General features: G+C 51.1%; 3 protein-coding genes across 11 annotated transcripts; 2 read left to right on the top strand and 1 right to left on the bottom strand.

The window, feature by feature from the left end:
* Positions 1-49: 49 nt before the first annotated feature.
* Positions 50-11,837, top strand: Neurl4 (neuralized E3 ubiquitin protein ligase 4). 5 transcript variants are annotated; one of them, XM_004857400.4, is made up of 28 exons: positions 50-408; positions 958-1,402; positions 1,832-2,130; positions 2,295-2,406; positions 2,500-2,588; positions 3,145-3,217; positions 3,343-3,607; positions 3,835-4,016; positions 4,316-4,401; positions 4,524-4,686; positions 4,787-4,985; positions 5,066-5,142; positions 5,222-5,300; positions 5,640-5,809; positions 5,902-6,033; positions 6,370-6,515; positions 6,626-6,850; positions 6,949-7,047; positions 7,137-7,298; positions 7,485-7,649; positions 8,104-8,262; positions 8,627-8,806; positions 8,932-9,019; positions 9,144-9,251; positions 9,371-9,515; positions 9,669-9,781; positions 9,876-10,041; positions 11,151-11,837. In XM_004857400.4, exons 1-28 carry the CDS (start codon positions 127-129, stop codon positions 11,353-11,355), a joined length of 4,614 nt encoding a protein of 1,537 aa, XP_004857457.1. In that variant the 5' UTR covers positions 50-126; the 3' UTR covers positions 11,356-11,837. The 5 variants fall into 5 exon arrangements, with proteins under 5 accessions (XP_004857457.1, XP_012932281.1, XP_021093998.1 ...); XM_013076827.3 differs by having other exon boundaries at positions 112-408; positions 5,640-5,815; XM_021238339.2 differs by having other exon boundaries at positions 112-408; positions 3,343-3,646.
* Positions 11,838-11,903: 66 nt separating this feature from the next.
* Gps2 (G protein pathway suppressor 2) lies at positions 11,904-15,365 on the top strand. The gene is made up of 11 exons (XM_013076828.3): positions 11,904-12,099; positions 12,312-12,474; positions 12,831-12,940; positions 13,020-13,132; positions 13,242-13,321; positions 13,408-13,490; positions 13,774-13,927; positions 14,019-14,108; positions 14,192-14,271; positions 14,352-14,447; positions 14,596-15,365. The coding sequence occupies exons 2-11, from the start codon at positions 12,381-12,383 to the stop codon at positions 14,677-14,679; spliced, it is 984 nt and encodes a 327-aa protein (XP_012932282.1). The 5' UTR covers positions 11,904-12,099; positions 12,312-12,380; the 3' UTR covers positions 14,680-15,365.
* Positions 14,960-20,227, bottom strand: Eif5a (eukaryotic translation initiation factor 5A). Of its 5 annotated transcripts, none has more exons than XM_004857391.4 (6): positions 19,628-20,227; positions 17,644-17,829; positions 16,260-16,364; positions 15,943-16,074; positions 15,773-15,845; positions 14,960-15,643 (listed from the first exon to the last, which is right to left on the bottom strand). In XM_004857391.4, the coding sequence occupies exons 2-5, from the start codon at positions 17,806-17,808 to the stop codon at positions 15,783-15,785; spliced, it is 465 nt and encodes a 154-aa protein (XP_004857448.1). In that variant the 5' UTR covers positions 17,809-17,829; positions 19,628-20,227; the 3' UTR covers positions 14,960-15,643; positions 15,773-15,782. The 5 variants fall into 5 exon arrangements, with proteins under 5 accessions (XP_004857448.1, XP_087047869.1, XP_004857449.1 ...); XM_087191743.1 differs by having other exon boundaries at positions 19,910-20,105; XM_004857392.4 differs by lacking the exon at positions 19,628-20,227 and adding an exon at positions 19,281-19,576.
* Between the last annotated feature and the right edge of the window lie 5,922 nt (positions 20,228-26,149).

The following is a 26,149-nucleotide window of genomic DNA, read 5'->3' as shown; positions in this document are numbered from 1 at the left end:
AAGCATATCTAGCCCCTGCTCCCCCCCCGCCCCCCACCCCGGTCGTATTCCCTCAGGGTATCTGGCCTCTGCTGTTGCCACGGTGCCGCCAAGCGCGGCTGTCGCGCGGCCCCGGTGTCAGCGGCGATGGCGGCGGGGTCGGGTGGGAGTGGGGGGTCTGGGGGAGGCCCCGGGCCAGGTCCGGGCGGGGGTGGGGGCCCTGGCAGCAGCGGCCCAGGACCGGGGTCCAGCGGGGGTCTCGGCACCGTTGGGGAGCTGCACCCGCGCACTGGGCGTTTGGTGAGCCTGTCGGCCTGTGGGCGTACAGCGCGGCGGCAGCAGCCAGGCCAGGAGTTTAACCACGGGCTGGTGTTGAGCCGGGAACCCTTGCGCGATGGGCGCGTCTTCACCGTCCGCATCGACCGCAAGGTGCAGGGCTGGGCCCGCGGAATTGGAATGAGAGTAGTGGGAGGGAACCAGAGGTAAATGCAGTAGGGCAGCTAGAAATTTCACATCACTGGGTTCCGAAAGGGAACCGACAGACCATAGGGTACGAGGCCATGGGCAAAAAGAAAATGATTCAGAAATGTTCAATTCGAAGGAGGAGACAGGGAGAGCTCGAGTTTCCGAAAGACCCAGAACCAGGAAGGGGACGCGGGGCCCTACCCAGTAGAATAGCTAGGGAATGGGCCTCTTGACACAATTTCTTGGAGATGGAGGTGATGTTAGGTGTGTTAGGAAAAGGGGAGAGATACTGAGGAAAGAACAAACCATTGAAGGACAAACTGAGGTAGAGCCAGAAAGATGGATGAGCTGAAATACTTAGGGAAGGAGAAGTGTATATGTGATTTACTTGGCTCACAGAAAAGGAATTTGGGAGGAGAGTGAATCTAGGGCATGTGGAATGTAGTTTCCTAGTAGTGGGAGACCCCAATGGTGGCCCATCCTGAATCTTTCTGTCCACCATTCCCAACATAGGTCAACTCCTGGAGTGGCTCCATTGAGATTGGGGTGACTGCATTGGATCCCAGTGTGCTGGACTTCCCAAGCAGTGCCACAGGACTAAAGGGGGGCTCATGGGTAGTATCAGGCTGCTCAGTCCTGAAGGATGGGCGCTCTGTGCTGGAGGAATATGGACAGGACCTGGACCAGCTTGGCGAAGGGGACCGAGTGGGTGTGGAGAAAACAGCTGCTGGGGAGCTTCGGCTCTGGGTGAATGGGCGGGATTGTGGTGTGGCTGCTACAGGCCTACCTGCTCGTGTCTGGGCTGTCGTGGACCTTTATGGCAAGTGCACCCAGATCACCGTGCTCCCCCCTGAGCCAGGCTTCAGTCCCCCTACTCCTATCTCCACAACTCCTCTTGAGCCCTCAGCACCCCCTGAAGATTCTGTCTTGGCCGAACAGGGGACCTCTGAGGATGAAGGTGAGAACACAGCTAGGGCCTTGGTGGAGGGATGGGGCAGGGAATGTAGCTGAAGAAACAGGGTAAATGTAGTGAAGATCCAGGCTGGGCAGCCAGGGCCATTCAGATTCCTGAGTCTTTTGCCAGGGAGAACAGAGGCTAGAGGAGAAGGGCTCCTGGCTGTGGGCTCTGAGGCAGGGGCTGAACCCTTATTTCCTTCCCATCCCACCTGGTCTCTAGCCTTCATGGTGTCCCCTGCAAAGGCCTGGCTGGAGACATTTCCTAACAGCCTTGAGTCACATGATGAGGGCTTTGGGGAGGCTCTGGGAAGGGGTGCAGGCAGAGAGGTAGAAAAGGGAGAGACCTCAGGAGAGGGGTAGGAAGAGAAGGTGTCAATCCAAAAGATGTAGAGCCTTATCTTAGTTTCCTTTCTTTGTCCTACTGCTGTAGATTTTGCTAGCATGGAGCTCTCGGAGGTGGTGAGCAATGCCATCCTGTCTGCCTACAATGGGGGCCTCTTGAATGTGAACCTGAGCTCCCCACCAGCAGGGGATGGACTGGGATCTAGCAGTACTGCCACTTCGCCCATCCTCACTTCCAATGATGCCCTGCTCTTTCATGAGAAGTGTGGGACCCTTATCAAACTCAGCAACAATAATAAGACAGCCGAGCGCCGGAGGCCTCTGGATGAATTCAACAATGGGGTTGTCATGACCAACCGCCCACTTCGGGACAATGAGATGTTTGAGGTATGCAAGACCCTGAAGTCTGGCTGGTTCACCCTCTGGAAGCTAAAGATAGGGCTCAATGTTTGATGGATATCAGGAGGGCGGGACCTGGGGAAGAAGGGCTGAGGGTCCCTTCTCTGCAGTTAAATTCCCTGTTCCATCTACTTGCTGTCATTCAACCCCAGATCCGTATTGACAAGCTTGTAGATAAGTGGTCAGGCTCCATCGAGATTGGTGTCACTACTCACAACCCCAACAACCTGGAGTACCCAGCCACCATGACCAACCTCCAGTCAGGTACCAGTCCCGAGCAGGGGTGGGGACACAAGCCTGGGGTTGCTGAAGGGAAGGAAGTCTATATCCTAAGCATGTGTGTCTACCTTTGCTCAGGCACCATCATGATGAGCGGTTGTGGGATCCTGACCAATGGCAAGGGCACCCGCCGGGAGTATTGCGAATTCAGTCTGGATGAGCTACAGGTGAGGCTGGGGCAATTCCAGAGGAGCCCTGGGTACTGTCTGGTTGCCATGCAGTGGTCTTCTCTGATCTAACACAAGATCCTTTGTCTTGCATGAGGTTCTTTCTGAGAAGGCAAGAGTTCCTCAACAGGCTCTAAAATGAATGTTAGTAGTACTTTTATTGTTTTTCCCCCAGTGCTGGGGTTGGAACCTATGACTTCACACATGCTACACAAGCACTGTACCACTAAATTATATCCCCAGTCCCTGTAGCAATTATATAGATTTGAGGAAGTTGATGCTTGTAAAATTGTTTAACCTAGTGCCTAACTTACATTGAGCATTCAGTGTATGTACTGCTGAAGTGAGCACATACATTGAGCATTCAGGAAATGTGGAAATTGTCATGTCTAGAAAACAAGGACCCAGGACATGCCCTATCCATCTTTTTGGTTAGTCTCAGACTTGCATGAATACTTTTGAGAGTGTCAAATGGGGTAGTGGAAAGGCACTGGGACTGCTCTGGAGCCTCACTGTAGCTAGATTCCATACTAAACTACTTTTCTGCTCTCACTAGGAGGGTGACCATATTGGTCTCACAAGGAAGTCCAACTCTGCCCTACACTTTTTCATTAATGGCATTGATCAAGGTAAGGGGACACTCAGAGAAGGCCACTGGTCTGGGTCTGTCAGTGGGATCTGGACTTTATCCTCCGGCCTCTCTGGTGCTTGCCTTCCTTTTTGACTATTCACCCCTCATTTTCCTCCCCCACAGGTGTAGCTACCCCATTGACACCCCCAGTGGTGTATGGTGTGGTGGATTTGTACGGGATGGCTGTGAAGGTGACCATCGTCCACAATAACAACCATACTGACCGTCTTCGCCGGAACAACGCCATTCTTCGGGCACTGTCTCCTGAGGGTGCTCTCCGCCGTACTGTTCCTGCTGCCCAAGCGGAACCTGAGCGCCTGCTGTTTCATCCCAACTGTGGGCAGAAGGCAGCCATCACCCACGAGGGACGCACTGCCTTGAGGCCCCAGTATGGCCCGTGGGGCTCTAATGGGATTGAAGGGGCAAGGTGTGGACAAGGGAGGCAGAGGGAGTCTGGTCTGGGGAGTGTTGGACACAAAGGTCAGGAACTTCCTGAAGTGTGAGGTCTGGTTGGTTGGCTTGGGGGAGTGGGTGACAGGCAGGTGTTGCTAGGCTGAGCCTTGGCACATTTGGAGTGTGTGCTGGGATCTGAATCCCCACATGCTGTGTCCTCAGTGCCACTGATGACTTCAATCATGGTGTGGTGCTGAGCAGCAGAGCACTGCGGGATGGAGAAGTTTTCCAGGTGCGCATTGACAAGATGGTCGATAAATGGGCTGGCTCCATCGAGATTGGTGTCACTACCCACAACCCTGCCTACCTCCAGTTGCCCTCCACCATGACCAACTTGCGCTCTGGTGAGCTCCCAAGGGCAGGGCTGGTATAGGGTCCTAGAGCAGAAGCTATCCCTGCAGCCTTGGTCCTTGTTCTTTAGCCCCTTTCCTCCTTGTCACACTTGTGATAATTTGTCTAGTGGCTAAGGAGGCCTTGAGGGTAGAGCCTGTGTCTGCCTTGGAAATTGTAATTTTCTTCTTATTGAGAAGAAAGCCAAATCTCGGGAAAGACAGGGTGGGCTGTCAGCTTGGGGCAATTTTTTTTTATACAAAGAGCAGCCCTGCTTTCCCTCTCATCTGTTTCCCTCTCATCTGTCCCTTAGGGACCTGGATGATGACTGGGAATGGCGTGATGCACAATGGAACAACTATCTTGGATGAATATGGGCATAACCTGGACCGCCTCAAGGTGGGGGAGAGGGTGCAGTGCCTGGGTGCAGCAGTCAGGGAGCTGGCAAGAAGGGGTGAATGCAGGACCTTCCCAGGCAGGAACTCTGCCTGACTCCTCACTCCAGCCCCCCTTCTTCCAAGGCAGGGGACACGGTGGGCGTGGTGCGGCGGGAGGACGGGACTCTTCACTTCTTTGTCAATGGAATGACTCAGGGCCCTGCTGCCTGGAATGTGCCCCCGGGTGTCTATGCTGTCGTTGATCTCTATGGCCAGGCGGCCCAGGCCACCATTGTGGACGACATGGGTGAGGCCAGGCTCTGCTGGGGCAGAGGGTTAGGGTGGCCTTGGAAGGCTATAGAGATATTCAGGGACCTAATCCTAATGAGTGATGTCCACTTTTGCAGAGGTGCCTCCAATTCCTGAGCCACTTCCTGAGGGGAACAACCAGGTGTCTCCAAGCTCCCCATCCTCGGGTGCAGGTGGCTCTGACCTGCGTTTCCACCAGCTGCATGGCAGTAATGCCGTCATCACTAATGGGGGCCGCACGGCACTCCGCCACAACTGCCGTAGCGAGTTCAATGATGCCATTGTCATTTCTAACCGGTCAGTCTCTGGACTTTCATGTGTCTGCTGTCTTACTGCCCACCCAAGTGGAGCCTCAGTGACCACCACTCTCCTGGCAGGGCTCTGCGAGATGGAGAGCTGTTTGAAATTGTCATTCAGAAGATGGTAGACCGCTGGTCAGGCTCCATCGAGGCTGGTGAGGAGGCAGCTGAGTGTGGGTTGTATGCTAGCTGCCTGTGCCTGTTGGGTGAGCTCTGACTTCTGCCTCTTCTTAGGAGTGACTGCCATCCGGCCTGAAGACCTGGAGTTCCCCAACACCATGACAGACATTGACTATGATACATGGATGTTGAGGTCAGGACCAGCTTGGTGGGACTGGGTATAGCTGGTTGGGATCAGGGTTTAGGCCTGTGATGGCCCCAGGTGGTGGCAGACCTAGGGGATCTTGCTGCCCTCTGTTCAATTCTGGGAAGCTCTGCCCAGCCTGTTGGGGCTTCATCCTCCTCTTAGAGAAATTCCTGTTATTCTCTGGGGAGCTCCCAGCTATAAAGGAGATAGGATTGAACCTCAGACACAGATCAAGACGTCCTCCCCGAGTCCAAAACACCTGGGCTCTGACAGGCAGAGACTGAGCAGGGGCCATTGTGGGGTTGAAACTGGGAGGCTAACCCACCCCTTCTGTTGTCTCCCCAGTGGCACAGCCATCATGCAAGATGGTAACACAATGCGCAACAACTATGGGTGTGACCTAGATGCGCTGGGCACAGGTGCACGCATTGGCATGATGCGAACTGCCAAGGGCGACCTGCACTACTTCATCAATGGCCAGGACCAAGGCGCTGCCTGCTCAGGCTTGCCTCCGGGTAAAGGTGACTGCTCTGTGGCTTCTGGCCAGCCATCCTCAGCTCAGGCTGCCTGGGTTCTCAGGCTTCTGACCCTTTCCTTTTCTATGCAGAGGTGTATGCTGTAGTAGATCTCTATGGTCAGTGTGTCCAGGTATCCATTACCAATGCCACTGGCCCCATGGACAACAGCCTGGCGACCAGCAACACTGCTACTGAGAAATCCTTCCCTCTGCACTCCCCAGGTACCTGCTGTGGGCCTAAGGGATCCTCTTCAAAGATGCTCCCGGTTATTGGAGGGAACAGGCCCTCCTTGGCAAGCAGTCAGAAAGGGGGGGTTATACCTGGGACACAGAGCCGGTATGCTTTCCTGCCACCCAAGGAGCAGCATACCACATGTTGGGCATCCCAGGTTTGGGAATGAGTCATGCTATTGTGAAAAGAAGTTTTAAGAGGTGCTGAGGAATAATGACAGATGGGGCCTTAGTGTCCATTCCTATTTCATTGGAAAATTTTACTCTGCATCTCATCTGTAGCTTATTATCCTAATCCTATCTCTTTCTCTGACCATCTGTCCACAGTGGCTGGTGTGGCTCACCGATTTCACAGTACTTGTGGCAAGAATGTCACTCTGGAGGAGGATGGCACAAGGGCAGTACGTGCAGTTGGCTATGCCCATGGCCTTGTTTTCAGCACCAAGGAACTCAAGGCTGAGGAAGTTTTTGAGGTGGGCTATGGGGATGTGATGGGGGGTTATTGGCCCATGAGACAGGGCCAGCTAATATTTTCTGTCTCTTCGATCCCTGGTACCAAAAAAAAAATTTTTCTGTCTCACAGGTGAAAGTGGAAGAGCTGGATGAGAAGTGGGCAGGTTCCCTCCGGCTGGGGCTGACCACATTAGTGCCAGGGGAGATGGGGCCTGGAGCAGGTAGTGGGCCTGGGCTGCCTCCTTCCCTGCCAGAGCTCCGGACTAAGACCACCTGGATGGTGTCTAGCTGTGAAGTGAGGCGTGATGGGCAGCTCCAGAAGATGAACTATGGCCGGAACCTTGAGAGGCTGGGGGTAAAGCAGCTGGCTCCAGGCCAAGGGTGGGGAGGGTTGGGGGGATGAAAAAGCACAGAGAGTTGGAATGAGCATCTGTCTGTCTCACTTTGACCTAGGTGGGGAGCCATGTGGGCATTCGACGGGGAGCAGATGATACAATGCATATCCTGGTAGATGGAGAGGACATGGGGCCTGCAGCCACTGGCATTGCCAAGGTAGACCTAAGAACTTCCCTGGGTGCTGGGTGTGGGTTCTTGGGTGGAGGTTGTATGCCAAACTCTGACTGCCTGGCTTGTGTCCTTAGAATGTGTGGGCTGTGTTGGATCTATATGGGCCAGTACGCAGTGTGTCCATTGTCAGTTCCACGAGGCTGGAGGAGCCAGAAGTCACCCAACCTCCTTCTCCCAGCTCGGACATTGGCAGTGAGGGCGAGGATGATGACGAGAGCGAGGAGCGTGGCTTGGGAGTAAGAGGCTGAAGCAGGGCCTGTGGACATGTGGATGGGCAGTTGGTGGGCATCAAGTGCCAGGTTCTCTTGAGTTCTCTGATGGTCTGGTAAAAGGCTCATACTTGAGCTTTGTGTGTGCCTCAGTGGAGTGGGACAGGCCTGTCATCAGTCCCTGGTGCAGCTTAGTCTCTCTCTCCACATTAGGGCCAGAGTCAAATGGGCATTATGCCCACAGTCCTCGAGTTCCTGGAGAACCACGGGAAGAATATTCTCTTGTCCAATGGGAACCGGACAGCCACACGGGTGGCCAGCTACAATCAGGGCATCGTTGTCATCAGCCAGCCCCTGGTGCCCCAGCTACTGGTCCAGGTGTGCCTTGCCATCTCCCCAATTCTTCTTGCTCTGGGGTAACAGTACTGACCCTCCTGGACGGGCCCTTTCTGCTGCAAACTGAAAGATACAGCAAAATTAGCTGAATGAAGGAAGCCCCTAGGGACAAGAATCTTTACAGAGGTAACAGTAAAGCCAAGCTTCAAACAAGGAGAGAGAGGCTGGCAGTACATCCCATTGGCAGAGTGCTTGTCTAACATGTACAATGCCCTTGTATGCACGTACACATGCGTGCGCAAACACACAAGTAAAAAGGAAGGAAACTTGTATGTTTATGGTTTCTGATCCATCCAAACATCAGAAAGAGGAAGGGCCCAGGCTACACTCTGGGATGTGTAGTATTCCCCCCCTGGATGGGGAGGAGGCTGTTTCGGCTGGGTAAACTGGTATCTCTGCCTAGTAGGCTGTGATTGTAGAGCAGTTCCCTCTGCAGGTCCGGATAGATTTTCTGAACCGACAGTGGACATCTTCCCTTGTCCTGGGAGTCATCACCTGCCCACCTGAGAGGCTCAACTTTCCTGCTTCTGCCTGTGCCCTCAAACGGGCAGCCTGGCTATTGCGGGGCCGTGGTGTTTTCCACAATGGTCTCAAAGTGAGTGGGGAACCAAAGAGAAGGCCAGGCTTCTGAATAGGGAGGGGCTGGCCAAAAGGGAGAAGTGGAACTTGGAGTCCTGGCAGTAGGACCATAGATCGGAAGGGGGCAGGAGTGGATGTGCAAGGGTGTGTCATTAACCTGGTCTTAGGCCTGCCTCTTCCTCCTTTGCCTCTGCTGTTATGACTGTCATAGTTGGGTGAGAGGGGAGACTCTAGGTAGCTGAAGTGGAGGTAGAACCCAGGCAGTGAGCAAGGGTAAGATGCAAAGCCCAGGCACAGGCAACCAGAAGCAGAGGAAAGGTTAGGATGATCACTGGTAGTGGGAGTCTGATGTCTGGAAAACAGTAGGTCTCTCTTCCCAGATCTGTGAGAAGTTTGGGCCAAACCTGGACACGTGTCCTGAAGGCACCATCCTGGGACTGCGGCTGGACAGCTCTGGGGGCCTGCATCTCCATGTCAATGGGGTGGACCAGGGGGTAGCTGTGCCAGACGTGCCCCAGCCCTGCCATGCTCTCGTGGATCTCTATGGGCAATGTGAGCAGGTTAGTGGCAATGGAGATGGGGAGGAGGGAGTACCTGAGAGATTGGGAACTGTGTGGTCCACAAAAGGGATCAGCTGGCTTTGGGGGCTGATCAAGCTTTGACTGATCATTCCTCTCCCCTACAGGTGACAATCGTGAGTCCTGAGCCAGGGGCTGCCAGTGGAAAGAGTGCTGGAACCCAAGGGGACATGGAAAAAGCTGACATGGTGGATGGTGCGCCACCTTAAAGAGACTATCATCCTACCCCACCCCCCTAAAGGGACCATCATCCTACCCCACCCCCCTACTCCTATCCTAGTCCCAGGTCCTGTGACCTGTGCCTCCTCTGCTCCCTCAGGTATCAAGGAGAGTGTGTGCTGGGGTCCCCCACCTGCTGCTAACTCTTTAAAGAGCTGCGAATACCATGCCCTTTGTTCTCGCTTCCAAGAATTGCTGTTGCTTCCTGGTGAGTCCCAGTCCTCCAGAACCCACCCGCCTTATTCCCATGGGCAGCTCGAGAGGAGCAGCATGGTTGAGAACAGGGTGGGAGTCACAGTACCAAACCTGCCATTCACTGTCCCACAGAAGATTATTTCGTGCCTCCACCGAAGCGTAGCCTGTGCTACTGTGAGTCTTGCTGGAAGCTACGAGGAGATGAGGCCCACAGGCGCCGAGGGGAGCCTCCCCGGGAATATTCTCTGCCCTTCGGTTGGTGCAGGTTCAACCTCAGGTACATATGGGTCAGAGTCGGGCATTTCCCTTACTGCTCTTTCCCTCCTTGAAAAAGAATTCCAAGAGAATGCATGCAAAAAGTGATAGAAAAGGGGATAACCTTATGGAGCCAGTGACCATTTTGGTGTCTGCCTTCTCTGTCTTTTCCTAGGATGAATCCCCACCTGGAAGCTGGGACACTAACCAAGAAGTGGCACATGGCATATCATGGGAGCAATGTGGCAGCTGTACGGAGGGTGCTGGACCGAGGGGAGCTGGGAGCAGGTACCGTGGAGCAGTGGAGAGAGGCAGGGTATGGTTGGGCCTGGAGGGACTGGGAAGAATCACAAGGGCTGCCCTGACCCAGCTGTCCTCCCAGGTACTGCCTCTATCCTGAGCTGCCGGCCCTTGAAGGGAGAGCCTGGGGTGGGATTCCAGGAGCCTGGTGAGAACTGTGCACCTCCCCGGGAGGAGCAGCCCCCTCCAGTGCTGCTTTCCCCTTCCCTTCAATATGCTGGGGCTGAGACCCTGGCCTCCAAAGTGCAGTGAGTACTCAGGACTAAGGTGCTTTGGGGAATCAGACCTAGAGGGGGTACCAGGGCCTCTTGGGTAGGCATAATTTGTCCACCCTCATTTTCTTATCCTGGCTTGCTAGTTGCTCCTTCACCACCTGAGTCCTCTCCTCATTCATTCATTGAACAGATAGCACTTAGTATAAGCTGTCTTAGTAAAGGAACAAAGGAACCTTGCTCTTGTGGACCTTATATCTTCTCTTGCTTTAGAAAATGTTTATAATGCCTTCGGTATTGTTAAAGGTGATAAATGAATACTATGCAAACAATAAAAAGATGAGAGTGGAATAAAACAGAAGAGCTTGGAGTGGGCATATTTTTGATTTTTTTTTTTGGTACCGGGGATCGAACTCGGGACCTTGTGCTTGTGAGGCAGGCAGCAGCACCACTGAGCTAAATCCTCGGCCCTAAGTGGGCATATTAAATAGGGTATCATGTTATACATCATCAAAAGGTGAGATTTAGGGCCAGAGATTTGGCTCAGTGGTGCTGCTGCCTGCCTCAAAAGTGCAAGGTCCAGAGTTTGATCCCTGGTACCAGAAATAAAAGTGTGATTTGGACAGGTGTGATTACAAATACTTATAATCCCAGCATGCTGAGAAGCTGAGGCAGGAAGATCACAAGTTCAAGCCCAGCCTGGGCAATTTAATGACTTAGCAAGACCCTGTCTGAAAATTTTTCTTTCTTTCTTTCTTTCTTTTTTTGGTACCAGGGATCGAACTTGGCACCTTGTGCTTGCGAGGCAGGGACTGGAACCACTGAGCTAAATCCCTGGCCCTGTCTGAAAATTTAAAAAGGGCTGGGGATGTACTTCAGTGTGAAGGCCTTGGGTTCAATCCCCAGGATTGCCTCCTCCCACCCTCAAAAGTGAGGTTTGAGCAAAGGTATGAAGAGGGTAGTGAAAGGAGTAGCTGAGCAGAGTTTGAGGGGAAGAGCCTTACAAGTAGTGAACAACTGGAGCTAAGTGCCTTTTGGTGGGAGTTATTTGCGAGGAATAGTAAGGCTTGGTGGAAACAGAGCAAGGGGGAGCAGCCAGAGGGTCAGAGGCCTTACTTTACCTGTTTCTACTTCTTGTCTGACAGATTCCGGGACCCCAAATCCCAGCGGACGCACCAGGCTCAGGTAGCGTTCCAGGTTTGTGTGCGCCCTGGCTCCTACACCCACGGACCCCCTTCTGCTGCTCTCAGAGAACCTCCTGACCCTCACTTCAGCCCAGCAGAACTTGAGTGGGTCACTAAGGAGAAGGGGGCCACGCTCCTCTATGCCCTGCTGGTACGGGTGGAATGAGGGGTGAGACACCACTACTAGAAGCACAGTTGGGCCTCGGCCCAGGACTCTGAGTGAAGACTGCCTCCACTTCATTCCAGTGACTCATGCCATGCACAGGTGCTGTCCTGGCAGATGCAGGAGCACATAGGCAGTCTCAGATTCAGATGGGGAATGGAGCACATCTCCATGTCCAGAGGCCCAGCACACTCCCTCTGATGGGAGGGAGCTTGTGGGGAGCCCAGCTCCAGGCCCCCCTTTCATGCACTGACGTGGGGAACATGAATCCCTATTTTACCCCCCTCCATCACTTAATTTATTTCCGTTTTTGTTTCTGGTTACTGTGAATCCCAGAGGAGTGTCTCCCTGTGCCCACAAGAAGCTGCTGTTTTCCGTGGCCATGGGGCGGGAGTGGGGGAGGGCGGGCGCAAGGAAGACGAAGACCCTCTGTACAGTTGTTACTGACTCGGGTTTTTATGGAACCAATAAACACCCGTCTCGGAGCATACGCCTCGGCCTCAGTCTCGCGCGCCCCTCGCTGGTGAAGTCCATCCAGGGCTGCCCGGGCGCGGCCCTGTCGGTCTCTGGGCCCGCCCGCCGCAGGCTTGAACTCGCGGGCACCCGTCCAGCGCGCTTCCGCCTTTCCCTTTCGCCCAACCCGTAAGGTCGGTTGCTTCCGTAACTCCGGAAGGATTCGGCCGGGCCGCCGGATGTGACGCTAGAGCCAAGACGCGCCGGAGGCTGCGGAGAGCGCTGAGAAGACGGGTAGGGAGGGGTCGGCGCCCAGGGGCTGCAAGGAAGGGGCGGGGGCCCCCGAGCCAGTGACACCCCGCCCCCGCGCGTTTCGCGCGCACGTACTAGGGTGCGGCTGTGGCCTGGCGGAGTAGCGGAGGCCCGGGACACGTGACTGGGCCCGCGTAGACAGGCTTCCGCCTGGGCTCGGTGTGGGTCTCTGCTAAGCGCCTTCCTGCCTGCAGGCCCGTTCCGAGGTCTAGCAGCCAGTGACAGAGCGGGGTGCTTGCGGCCCTCGTGATCCCGGCAGCACGATGCCTGCGCTCCTGGAGCGCCCCAAGCTTTCCAACGCCATGGCCAGAGCGCTGCACCGGCACATCATGATGGAGCGGGAGCGCAAGCGGCAGGGTGAGCTGGCGCAAGAGTGGGGGTAGACGTGGGGTGCACGGACACACAGCCCAGGGTGGCTCCGCTATCCCAGAGCTGGCCCCTATTCACAGGCTGTGCAGTGTGCTCGCCGGCAGGGCGAGATGGAGGGAACAGCCCTGCTTGGTAGGAGTGAAGAGGCCTAGTCTAAATTCCAACACTCAGCTGGCAAGGACCTTGGAGAGCACCTAATAAAACTTCCTTCTCCCAGTGATGGGAAAAAGCCACTGCCATTGTGCACACAGGAGTGGTAGGGTAACTGGCCTTTGTCGGTCTTCAGTCTCCTAACATTCGATTTTCACCACTCTGCCACTTCCCCATTCTACCTGATTCTCCAGAGGAAGAAGAGGTGGACAAGATGATGGAACAGAAGATGAAGGAAGAGCAAGAGAGAAGGAAAAAAAAAGAGATGGAAGAGAGAATGTCTCTAGAGGAAACCAAGGAACAAGTAATCAGTCCTGATCACGCCCAGCTCTGGCTTTCCCCTTGATTCTCCTGCTTACATTTCTCTCCTCTTCCCCTCCCAGATTCTGAAATTGCAGGAGAAGCTTTTGGCTCTACAGGAAGAGAAGCACCAGCTTTTCCTGCAACTAAAGAAAGTTTTACATGAGGAAGAAAAACGGAGGCGAAAGGAACAAAGGTGGGATCAGAGAGTTAAAAGTAAAAATGGGGACAAAGTGAACTGGGACCAGGTAGCAAAATTGGTGTTTAATGGCAAAAGAGGGGTACCTGTCTTCCTTTTACTCCAGCGACCTGACCACTCTGACATCAGCTGCATACCAGCAGAGCCTGACTGTTCACACAGGAACTCACCTCCTCAGCATGCAGGGTGAGGACTAAGACCACCTGACAGAAAGGGCCCTCCTGGATTGTAGCCTCCCATTTCAGCTTCCCAAAGCCCCTCTCCCTTTCTAGGGAGCCCTGGAGGACACAATCGCCCAGGCACTCTCATGGCAGCTGACAGAGCCAAACAGATGTTTGGACCCCAAGTGCTTACGGTGAGGTTTGTTTGATATGTAGCCCATTACTTTTTCCCTTAGAATTTACTCCCAGGGATCCTGTCCACAGGTGTACAAATAACTCACTGTATAGGGGGTAAATGGGCTAAAGAGATACACAAATTCTTGAGTTTCTTCACCTCCCCCTCCAACCCCCAGTACTGGGTTGAACCTAGTCTTACATGCTAGGCAAATGCTCTACTACTGAGCTAGCTATAACCCCAGCTATGAGTTACTGCTTTCAAGGACTTTACAGGTAATGAGTTCTCATCCTCCCTTCTAGACTCGGCACTATGTGGGTTCAGCAGCTGCTTTCGCAGGGACTGCTGAGCATGGGCAATTCCAAGGCAGCCCAGGTGGTGCCTATGGGACTGCTCAGCCCCCACCTCACTATGGGCCCACACAGCCAGCTTACAGTCCTAGCCAGCAGCTCAGAGGTGAGTGATGGGAACAGGAAGATGGGCTTTCCTCAAAGTTAAGAGAACCCTAACCCTAAGTCCTGATGGGTGGTCCTCTTGCCTTTTTCAGCACCTTCGGCATTTCCTGCAGTGCAGTACTTATCTCAGCCACAGCCACAGCCCTATGCCGTGCATGGCCACTTTCAGCCCACTCAGACAGGTGATTGCCACCCTGGGGAGTACCCCTGGCTTCATGGGTGTACTCTCTCTCATACTCATTTTATACACTTCTCCCACTTATAGGGTTCCTCCAACCTAGTGGTGCCCTGTCCTTGCAAAAGCAGATGGAACATGCTAACCAGCAGACTGGTTTCTCTGACTCAGTGAGTATGGGCCATGGGAGATTAAAAGGTGGTTTTGAGGGGCCCTCAGTATGCCAATCCTGTCAACTTTGCCTCTGCAGTCTTCTCTGCGCCCCATGCACCCCCAAGCTCTGCACCCAGCACCTGGACTCCTTAGCTCCCCTCAGCTTCCTGTGCAGATGCAACCAGCAGGAAAGGTAAGGATGGTAATCAAATCCACTACCATGGAAATGAAGATAGGTGGCTTGTACCCTGTGGTGGTTCCCTCCTCCCTAGGGTGTTTATCTCTAAGGGTGTTATGTGGGAGAGAAACACTGATAAAGCCCTCCTTTTACCACCACCCAGTCAGGCTTTGCCACTACCAGCCAACCTGGCCCTCGGCTCCCCTTCATCCAACACAGCCAGAACCCACGCTTCTACCACAAGTGACCATCAGATTTTATCTTCAGGGTGAGGGTCTCCCCTGTGTGCCCCTGACCAATAAAACCTACCTGCCACCCCTGCTTCCTGCTGTTTGTGTCACTTCCCACTCAAGTGTTTGGAATACAACAGACCTGTTTAAGAGGGGTGGAGAATGGCTGGCAGGTTGCAAGTCAAAGTGAGACAGTGGATTATAATAAACCCCACTGTCATCAGCTGGCTTTTAGTCTCTTTCTGGATCCTGAATATATATCTTCCAGTCAATAAATACTCGAAGTAAGTGGCTGAGTTGAGGGCTTCATATTAAACTTGTAGTTTTATTCAGGTTTGATTTAAACAAATGTGTCAGGGAGAGAGCCCGCAGGAAAGGGTGAAGCCCATGGGGGCAGGGCCCTCCTGGATGCCTGAGGAGGGGGCACATCCCTTCCCTTTTTCTCTTCCCTCCCCATCTAAAGGGGTATAGGGAGAGACACAGGCAGGGGAAGAGAGCTGGTCCCCAGTCTGTGGGGGTGGTGTTGGGGTAAAGAGCTATGGGTAACGGGATCAGATCATGGACAAATAGGGAAAAGGGCACAAGGACCATTTACCAGAATCCACTGTGTTCTGATTCCAAATTGAATTTAAAAAATTGAATTAAAAAAAAAAAAACCAAATAAAAAGTTAACCACAAGCAGCACCCACCCCTTCTCCCCCACTAGGGCTGTAGTGCACGGGACAAGAGGAGGGCAGCTTCACCAAGGCCATGGATCCCTCACTCCTGGCCAAGGGAGCTAGGTGAAGGGCAGGGGCTCCCCGACAGATTGAGGGGGTGGGGGAAACCAAAATAAAACATCAAATAAATTGCGTAGGAGGAGTCCAGCCAAGGTCCCAGCTAGAGTGGGGCCAGGCTGAGGGAGGGGCCTCTGCAGGCTTGAGGATCACTGCTGCCACTGCTGCTGCTGCCACCGCCGCTGCCGCTGCCACCACCACCACCCTGGGTAAGAGAAGAAATCACATAAGACAGGGGTAATACTTTCACAACAAGAAAGGTAGGCAGGGAAGGACCAGGCTAGAATAACTGTTGAGAACGGTGTCAGGGGAGGATAAGGGCTTTGTCACTCACTGGGAGCCAGTTATTTTGCCATGGCCTTGATTGCAACAGCTGCCTCCTCTGTCATGGCAGACAGCACCGTGATCTGGAAGAGCAGGAGGGATATAGTCAGGAGATGCCTGAACTAAGAGGAAGACTCAAAAGAGCAAAGCTGAACACACAAGGGGAAAGGGGCACCATACCAAGATCTCTTCTCCACAATCATACTTCTGCTCAATCTCCTTGCCAAGGTCTCCCTCAGGCAGACGAAGATCCTCTCGCACCTCCCCGCTGTCCTGGAGCAGTGATAGGTACCCATCCTGAATGCCAATCAGCTGGAGGGAGATAGGGAAAGAAGGTGAAGGTAGGCCTATGTAGGCTGAGGGTAAAGGCTGTGATAGACAAACTAGAAAAAACTTCTATCAAATACCCTCTCTTCCTAACATTTCCCTCCTCCCTCACCCTCACTTCTGGTCAATCCTCATTTTTCCTCCATAATCCATCCTTGTCCTGAACATACCTGGAAATCATTTCTTTTGATGTTTGGGACATCCATATTATGAGTTGACGGGCAGATGTCTTCATATTTCTTCCCAGTAAAGATGTCAATACCAACCAGGTGGACCTGTGTGTATGAACCACAAAGAAACCAAACCAAATTCTAGGACGGAGGACATAAACACTTGCACCTGGCTAATGAAGGAAGTTAGTCTATCTTATTAGGGGAAAGATGAAGAGAGTTGGAAATGAACCACAACTCAGAAAAGAAATAATAAAGCCCTGAGGCTAAAAGACCACCCCAGAGGTAAAGGTTGACAGTACAGTGGAAATGGTAAGGCAGGCTTAGGGGAAGTCCATTACACCCTGAGATAGCAAATGCTAATAAAACAAGATACCAGCAGCCTAGGGGAGCAGGAATCTATGCAAAAGTTTGCAAGTTTTTCTGGATACACACAAGGGACTAGGAATTTGGAAAATAAAGGAAGGTAGAAGGGAAAAGCTGAAAAAAAGGAAAATGTGAAAGGAAGAGAACTTTAAAAAGTACTTGAAGACCTTTGGAGTTAGGAAATAAGAAAACCAAAGAAGAGAAGGCATTAGGGGATAACCAGGACTAATGCCAAGTCAACAAAAGATGGAAAACATGACCAGGAAACAAAACCACAAGAAATTCAACAAGAATGAGCCAGGTTGAACTTGTAAGGAAAATGTCTGAGGTGATCCAGAAAGCATGTGCAATAAAGTTAAAACCCAAGAAAGCAAGGAATCATAAAAGAACTCAAGGAGAATAGGCAAGGGCAGGAACTAGTATGTGAGATGGCATCAGTTCCAAAGAGGGAGGGAAGTAGCAAAGTGACTTGAAAACTCAGGTACACTGCAGCCCTTCAGGGAATACTATACTGTATTCTGTGTTAGGATTAGAGTGGGCAAAGTGATGGAAACAAAGGATATATCTACAATGCTCAAGGAAAAAGGCCAGGAATAAGGAATTAAAAGCTGAATAGCCAGGGCCAGGAATAGCCAGGGCCAGGGATTTAGCTCAGTGGTTCCACCGCCTGCTGCGCAAGCGCAAGGACCCAAGTTCAATCCCCGGTACCAAAAAAACACCACCACCACCACCACCACCGACAAAAAAAGCTGAATAGCCAGAATGTAAAGAGACTGGCACAAAGATGGAAAGGGACAGACATACCAGAGAATGATGGAGCCACCAAAAGGTATCCAGGGAAGAGGCTGAAGACCAGAAGCAGGTATATAGTCTGAGGCTGAGTGCTGAACAAAAAAGACTAAAAGTGGGAAAAGAACTAAAGGAAGGTAAAGGATCTGGACTGGTGAAAGCCTGCTGCCAGGAGTCCTATGGATACAGGAGGTGTGGGGAAGGCAAGATGTGGAAGAGAAATTCTAACCTTGGCATGGCCATGCTTGCCAGTCTTTGAAGTAGACATCTCGACGATCTTACATGGCCGGCCTTTGAGCACCACAAAGCCATTCTTACGTAATGCTGAGCACTGCATTGGGAAGGTAGCTGAGGCCCCTGCATCTCCTGTCTCGAAGTCCAAATCATCTGCCATTTTAAAAGGCTTGGATTCCAACTAAAGCCAAGAAGAGAACTGGGGTCAGTAAGGATGGAGATTATCATAACCTTTAACCCATGTCATTCCTTTCTACAATCATTGCTCTATTTTCCCCCAAACTTTTACTCCATTACCCACCTAAAATAAAGTCAAACTTCCTGGAATAAATATCACCTGGAGTCAAACACTGAAGAATGAATAAGTGGATCCTCCCCCAAAATGAAAGCTAAAGTCATGGCTTGGGAAAGAAAGGTTCCAGGGAGTTAGGATGCCGAATCTGAGATGAGGAACGGCCTACTTCCTGGGAGGGGGGAGGACTCAGGTGTTATTTGCCACTGAAACCAACCACCCCTCTTCCCCACACATAGCCAGGGCTATAATTAGGCGAACAGCCATGAGCCAGCAAAAGGGCGGGGCTAATAGGGTGAGGGTGGAGACGGGAGGGCAAGGCCCCACCCGGTTATGTTACACCGTTCCACCCCTATCCCCACACAAGCCAGTCACTGGTACAGGAAACCACAAGGCCTCTTTGGGGGATTCCAGCCTCTCCAATATGCACTTGCAGATGCAGTCAAGGGAGAATAAGTAGTTTCCTAAACGGTCCCTCTACTAAACACCTCGATTTCAGTTCCCAAAGGGTACCCAGGAACCCAGCCTCTACTTGAGGATCCTCCCACTTTTCCCAGAATGCATCGGTTCTGTCGGCTTTTCAGGCCGGGCCTGTACAGTCAGTAGAAAGTGGAGTGGGGGGTGGTGAATGACAATAAAATGAAAGCAAAAGATTGGTAGCAGTGAGTAGTAGAAATCACACTAGGCTGGTAGTTAGGGACTCTAAAACCGAGTTACTTCCAAGCCAGCTACAAGTAAGACAGTGACAACGTGAAGACCGCATATCATCACTTCTGCCTCGGACATTAAAGCGCCGTCGGCACGGGCCGAGCCGGAGTTGGGCTCGTGTCCAATCTCCCTCGGTCTCACCATTTCTCCGGCCCCTCAGCTCCGAAGAGTGCCACTTAAACCTGGCCGGCCGCCTGACTTCACGTGAGGTCTGAGGAGCAAACTCCAAGGGCCCATTAGGGCCCGAAACATATGCCTCTGTAGCAAGCCCTCGGGGTGATCGGAACCCGGTCTTCGGACTTCTGCTCTCCAGAATTCCAGGGTCCCTCAGATGCCCGTGAGGAACAGTTCTCCCCGCGCTGGGGATAGCCGGCTCCCGCCCATGTGGCCGCTCGGGGTTTCCGGTGGCCGGGACCTGGGGGGAGGGGTCCCCACGCTGCCATGCGGACCCGGCCCACGTTCGGTCACGCGGTCTCCGCCTCTGAGGGCAGCCTCCCGTGGGGGGCACTTCCGGTGCCGCGGCCGCCCCCTCCCCAAAGCCTGCGCCAGGCCACAGCCACGCCGCCTCCCCTCCCCCCGCCAGCGGCCAACCCCCCCCACTTGCCCTCTCACCGAACAGCCCCCTCCCCCACCTCACGTGGCCGCGCGTCGCCCGGTCCTCAATGGCCCAGGAAACCCTATCCCGGCGGGGCCAATCTGGCCCCCGGCGTGGTCGCCCGGCGGCCTCTCCCGCGTGGCGGCCTCGCGGCTCGCCGTCCCCCGCCCTGCGTCGCTCCAACGTCACCCGGCCGGCCCCAACCGTCACCCCACGCGCCAACCGGGCCGCGCGCCTGCGACTCTGCACCTCGCGCCGCTCTGACCAAACTCGTGCGGCGGTGGCCGCCGGTCCCCTCTGCCCCCTCCCCGAACCCCGCGCAATTCCATCTCTTCTCCTCGGTCCAGGCCGAGGTTCCGCGCAGGCGCGCCTGTCCGCTCTCACCTCGCGCGAACGCACTGACTCGACTTCGTCCGCTCGCCGCGAGCCCAACCACGGCCTCCGAGCCCGCTGCTGCCGCCGCCGCCGCCGCCTCTACCGCCGCCGCTACCGCCGCCGCCGCCGCTGCTGCACACGGGTCTTACTACGCAGGCGCCGACTCCCCACTGACCAACCAAGCAGCCCTATGACAGCCGCGCAAGCGTGCTACCTAGTTCCTCCGCCCTCCACCCCCGCACTGCGCAAGCGCACAGGTCCTCCTCGAGCTCCACCCTCTATCCCACCTACCCCTCCAATGACGTGCAGACGTGACCCCGCCCCTCACAAATCCTCAGCGCCTCCAACAAGTCAACGACGCGCAGGCGCGCCCGGTTTTTAATCTCTTCAACCTCCTCTATCCTCCCCTTGGTAGACCGCTCGCCCTACCGGACAAACATTGCGCCTGCGCAATAGGGAGTCCTGCACTCCACACCCTCGGAAGGAAACGCCTCGGTTTTAGAACGCATGCGTGTTGAGAATCCTAAACGCCCCTTCCACCTCAGACGTCGTCTGTACGCCTGGTGTTGAAAAGACCACGCCACTGTATCCCTAGCCGCGTCCAGAACGCATGCGTTTTAGGAAACGCCCCGCCTCGGCTCTAACTGGACTTAAACGACCCACACATTTCAGAAAAATTGTATTGTGGGGTGGGTTCCTCGCCTGGTGATCCTTCCCCTCAGTTCCACACATGCGCGAGAGCTCACTTTCCGCTCCAGACTTCCTAGCGCGCTAGTGTGGTCGGGTTACCCCCGGTCTGTTCTTGATTTCTCTAAACTCTGCGCCTCTGCTCTGCCATGGTTTTAGCCGGAAAGGGAGAGACCGGTGCTATACCAGCCACCATCTTGTTTAACTCAATCCGTGTTGGTCCGTGTGACTTACACAGAGGCCTTTACACACTCTTGAATCTCAAATAAACTTAGTGTTTGTTCTTCCCAGCTGGGCTCTGCACGTTCCAAAAAAAAAAAAAAAAAGTCTAAAACTCCCTTAGAAAAACTTATGTATAATAGGGGTAGTATGTTAAATTCCATTGACATTCTCTAAATCAGAAGATGACCAAGAAACTGGAAACAAGCGAACTCTAGGAGTTTATTTCCATGGCTTTATGACTACCTTGATATGCCAGTTAGCTAGATGGATAACAGGACTGTAAATTGACTAAAGATCTGGTCTTGGAATCCAGAACCCTGAATCCTGATTCCTGTTTTGTGGCTTTGAGAAATTACTTTACTTTAAATAACTGCCTTAATTCTCTTCCGTAAGGGCACTAACGACATCTAAACTTTCTAACTCACCAGGATGTAAGCTCCTGTAATGTGGTACGTCAACTACAGACAGAAGCTGGAATTACTACATTTGTATATCTCGTGACATTGCTCACCCCCAGATACTTCCACTCAGTTTTTCTGAAATTCTTATCCTTTCCCTTGTTTAAAAACAAACTTCGTGGGTGCATTTTTAAAACGCTTAATTCTTGTTCTCAAAGATGTATTATTCATATGGCTCAGCCATTCCACTCCTATGTATATACCCCCCGAATTTAAAAACATACTGAGGCGGGAGATAAAGGTCAGCAGTAGAGTGCTTGCCTAGATTGTGGGAGGTCCTGGGTTCCATCCCCAGCACCACTAAACAAATAAGTAAAAGAGATTTGAAACTTTGCATGTAAATTGCTCACAGTAGCACTTATTTACAGTAACCAAAAGATAGAAACAACCCAAACATCCGTCAAAAAATGAATGAATGGGGGCCGGGGATTTAGCTCAGTGTTTCCGCCGCCTGCCTCCCAATGCTCAAGGACCCTAGTTCAATCCCCGGTACCAGGGGAAAAAAAAAAAAGAATGGATGAGCAAATGTATCACAGCTATACAATACAACATTATTCAGCCATAAAAAAGAAGGAAGTACTGCTGAAACATGATATAACTGGATGAACCTTGGCAACATTATGTTAAAAAAAAGAGTCACAAACGATTTTATTTTCTATGATTCCACTGATATATAAGATATCCAGAGTAGGTAGATTCATAGAAACAGGAAACTGGGAGAAGAGGGGAGGAACTATTTTATGGGTATGAGACTTTATCTTATTTTACTTTTTTTTTTTTTTTTTTTTTTGGTGACAATGTCTACCGTGTAGCCATCCAGCCTGGAATTTACGGTGATCCTCACCCTGGGATTATAGGCATGATTATAGGCATGCCGGGGAAGTTTTTAGAGTTATGGAAATGTTTTGAAGCTAGACAGAGGTGAAGGTTGCACAACATAATGAATGTATGGAATGCCACTAAACTGTTCACTTTAAAATGGTTAATTTTGGAGTGGGAAGGGAGGGGAAAGGAAGGAGATGGAAAAAGAATTAAGATGTATTATGTACATTTACCAGCTCCCCACAATGAATGTAATCATTATATACTGCAAACATGTACTAAATGGTTAATTTTATGTGAATTCCACATTGGTGTTTTGTTTTGTCTTTTTTTTTGGTACCGGAGATCAAACTCGGGTCCTTGTGCTTGCACAGCAGGCAGCGAAACCCCTGAGCTAAATCCCCAGCCCTCACGTTGATGTTTTAAAAACCCTTGTGCACAGATGTTCAAAGTGTCATTATTTATAATAACAAAAAAATGCTAACAAGCCAAATGGACTTTAACTGATGAAGGAATAAGTAACATGTGGCAAATACATAGGAAGAAAAATTATTCAGCAATAAAAATGAATGAAGGAGGGCTGGGGATTTAGCTCAGTGGTTCCACTGCCTGCCTCACAAGTGCAAGGTCCTGAGTTCGATCCCCGGTACCAAAAAAAAGAATGAAGTACTGGTACATGTTACAACATGGATGAACTTTGAAAACATTTTGCTAACCAGATGTCAGAAAGTATCACATAGTTTGGAATGAGGGGTGTAGCTTAGTGGTAGAGTGCCTACCTATTATGCTCAAGGCCCCGAGTTTGAGTTCCATACTCAACACCACAAAAGAAATAATAAAAATCACATAGGGCCGGGGATTTAAGTCAGTGGTGCCCTGCCTGCCTTGCAAATGCAAGGTCCTGAGTTAAATCCCCAGTACCAATAAAACAAACAAAAATCACATAGTTTATGATTCCATTTTCTGGGGGGAGGGTACTGGGGATTGAACCTAGGGCCTTCACGGTGAATTATATCTCCAGCCCTTCTTATGTTTTGTTTTGTTTTGTTTTGTTTTTTTGGTACTGGGGATTGAACTCGGGTCCTTGCGCTTGCAAGGCAAGCAACAGAACCACCGAGCTAAATCCCTGGCCCTTCTTATGTATTTTTAAAATTTTTTTATTTTGAGACAGAGTCTTGCTAAATTGCTAAATAGCCTGGGCAGGGATTAAACTTGCAGTCCTCCTGCCTCAGCCTCTTGGAGTGCTGGGATTGCAGGTATGTATGACCATGACCACCTCTTATGATTCCATTTATATGAAATTTCCAGAATAGGGAAATCCATAGAGGGAGCCAGTGGTTGTTTAATATTGAGGGGTTTAGGGAGATGGGGGGTGGGGCTATCTTTATGGTGATGAAAATATTCTAAAATTAAAGTGATAGAGCCAGGCATTTAGCTAGTGGCACCATGACTGCCCTGCAAGCACAAGGTCCTGAGTTTGATCCTCGGTATGAGAGAAAAAAGAAAGAAAAAAACCCTCACATATCTAATTAAAAAAAAAACAAAGTGATAGTTGCACAACTCTTCCGATGTTAAAAACCATTGGAGTGTATGCTTTAAATAGGTGGATTGTATGTGAATTATATGTTGACAAGGTTGTTGCTTAATGTGTTGTCATTCCCCCCACCCCCACCCCCACCCCCACCCCCACCCCGTACCGGGGATTGAACTCAGGACTTTGTGCTTGTAGGGCAGGCATGGTAACCACTGAGCTAAATCCTCAGCCCAGTGTGTTGTCATCTTTGTGTGACAGTATATACTGTGCTTGATGTGCCTTTTTTTTTTGAGGCAGAGTCTCCCTTTGTAGTTGAGGTGGGCCGTGAACTCACTATGTAGCCCAGGCTGGCCTCGAACTCACTGTGATCCTCCTGCCTCAAGGCCCCAAGTTGCTGGAATTACAGGCATGCCCAGCTCAGTGACACTCTTAATTGACTAATTTCTCTGAGACATTGGCCAAATGTCCAAATGTCCAAATGGAGTTAAATTACAATCTTCTTGATATCAAAAGGGGTCTGAAAAAAGGGGGGTCTGAGTGACCCCAGCCACCAAGAGCTTCCATTTGAACTAGAAGAGGCACAGACAAACTTGACAGAAGACTAAGGTACACTCAGAGAAAGACAAGAAAAAAATGTCATGGGCTACTGTAGACAGACGAGATAGCACCTGGGAAGACCTCCAGTGGCAGAGCATCTACTGAATCACCACAGCCCAGAGTCCTCAGCTCTACAAGCCCCAACATTGTATTCTGCCAACTCAAATCACTTCTTCAAAGGAGTCTTTCTTGTCCTAACAGACTAAGAAAACTCAGGATATATCCTTTCATAGCAAACATTATATATACCATTTGTCACATATTACTGATACTCATTTTTTTGTAATTGTTTTCATTAGAATGAACCTATAAAAAGAATGAGAACTTGTTGGGTTAAGGGTGTTGCTCTGTGGTAGAGTGCTTCATGGGTTCAATTCTCATCACTGGACGGGGGGAATAGAACTTGTCTACTTTCCCAGCTCCTACAATGGTGCCAGCAAACACCTAGTTCAACTTAATGTTGAATGAAGGCACACCTGACTTCAGCTGATGAGACTCATCATAGATTGACAAAGAAATAACAATATCGACTTATTTATAAGTGAACTGAAATGGTCAAGAGCAACCTAAGTTCTATGTTGACTGGCTTATCTGTCCATTCTTTCTATAAAAAATATAAGTGAAAGACAAAATCCAGTCAAGGAGCATTCAAATCAAGGAACAGGAACTAGTAGTACCTACCTCATAACTGGTACTGTACAGCTCTAAGAGCACGGTGATTTCTGTTCAATGTAAAAAAAAGGCCTGTCTGTCCTCCCTTCAAGAAGTGTCCTGGGCTCTTAATACATAGATCAGGAACCCCTGAAAACTATTCTTTTCTAACTCATGTTGAGCACTCCTGTTCACTTAGAAGTTTCTTTCTTGAGAACAAATTCAAATACAATCGATTGGATTGTAACATAATGACATTCATATTTCCTTTTTTTTTAGACAGGGTCTCCCTGTGTAGTTCAGGCTGACCTTGAACACACCATGTAACCCAGGCTCGCCTGGAATGCATGGTGATCCTCCAGCCTCAGCCTCCCAAGCACTGGGATTACAGGTGTGGACCATCACGCCCAGTGCTATCTCCTTATAGCTACAGTCACTCATCAAGGTTAGAATTCAGATTTTTTTTTTTAACACAATGTCTCCCTACATAGCCAGGCTGGCCTCAGACTTTCCATTCTCCTGAATCAGCCTCCCTGGGATTACAGGTGTGCTGTAATCTGGCCTGTATGCCACCACATCCATCTAAAATTCAGAAATTCTTGAAATGTCTCCATCTATCTTGAAGAGCTTTGCAATGGCATTGGATGACATGTTTGTCCTAGCAATTAATCACATTCATTTCTTCATTTCTTTCTGAGCAGGTGACATTTTTCAGGCACCCAGGGTGTATTCTTCTAAGGAAGATGCTTAAGTCTACTGCCCTGGTAGACTTTTATTGCAGACTTTTAGGGACCTTTTATTTTGAATTTATTTTGTTTTTTATTTTGTTGTTGTTGTTTTGTTTTTCCAGTACTGAGAATTGAACTCAGGACCTTGTGCTTGCCAGGCAGGTACAACACCACTGAGGTAAATTCTTGGCCCCTTGACTTCGTTATTATTGTTATTGGTGGTGTTTGGGATTGAACCTAAGGTTTCATTTGGTAGGCAAATGCTCTGCCACTGAGCCCGATCCAATTTTATTCATCATCATCATCATCATCATCATCATCATTTCAGTACTGGAGATTGAAGCCATAGTTTTTTCACTGAACTACATCCTCAGCCCTTTTTTATTTATTTTACTTTTTTTAAGAAAAATTTTTTTTTTGAGACAGGGTCTCACTATGTAGTTCAGGCTGGTCTTGAATTTACTACAGTAGCCTGGGCTGACCTTGAACTCACAGTGATCCTCCTGCTTCTGCTTCTGGGATTACAGGCATGTGCTATCATACCACCCCCTAGCCTGAAGATGGCCCTTTCTCCTCCCTACTCCCTTTCTCCTCCATAGAGTCAGACAGACTGTATTGTATACCCTGGACCGCACAGCCCCGGAAGACAGTTACATTGTATCCTTCCCTGTTCCCTTTCCCAGCATGCCCCATCACAAAACAATCACGCTCTATTCCTCCTAGTCCTCTTGGGCCACGCAGCACTATTTGCCCCACCTTCTCTTCCTGTTTGCCTTCCACTATAAATAAAGAGCTCATGGTGTTTCAAGAGGCCATTAGCTCCGGACAAGCT

Source organism: Heterocephalus glaber, unplaced genomic scaffold, assembly GCF_053883595.1.
Source record: "Heterocephalus glaber isolate CG9 unplaced genomic scaffold, H.glaber_assembly_v1.0 deba00001564, whole genome shotgun sequence".
NCBI classification, from domain to species: Eukaryota; Metazoa; Chordata; class Mammalia; order Rodentia; family Bathyergidae; genus Heterocephalus; species Heterocephalus glaber.
The sequence above is the reverse complement of the archived record's forward strand: the minus strand, read 5'-3'. Positions and strand labels throughout refer to the sequence as shown.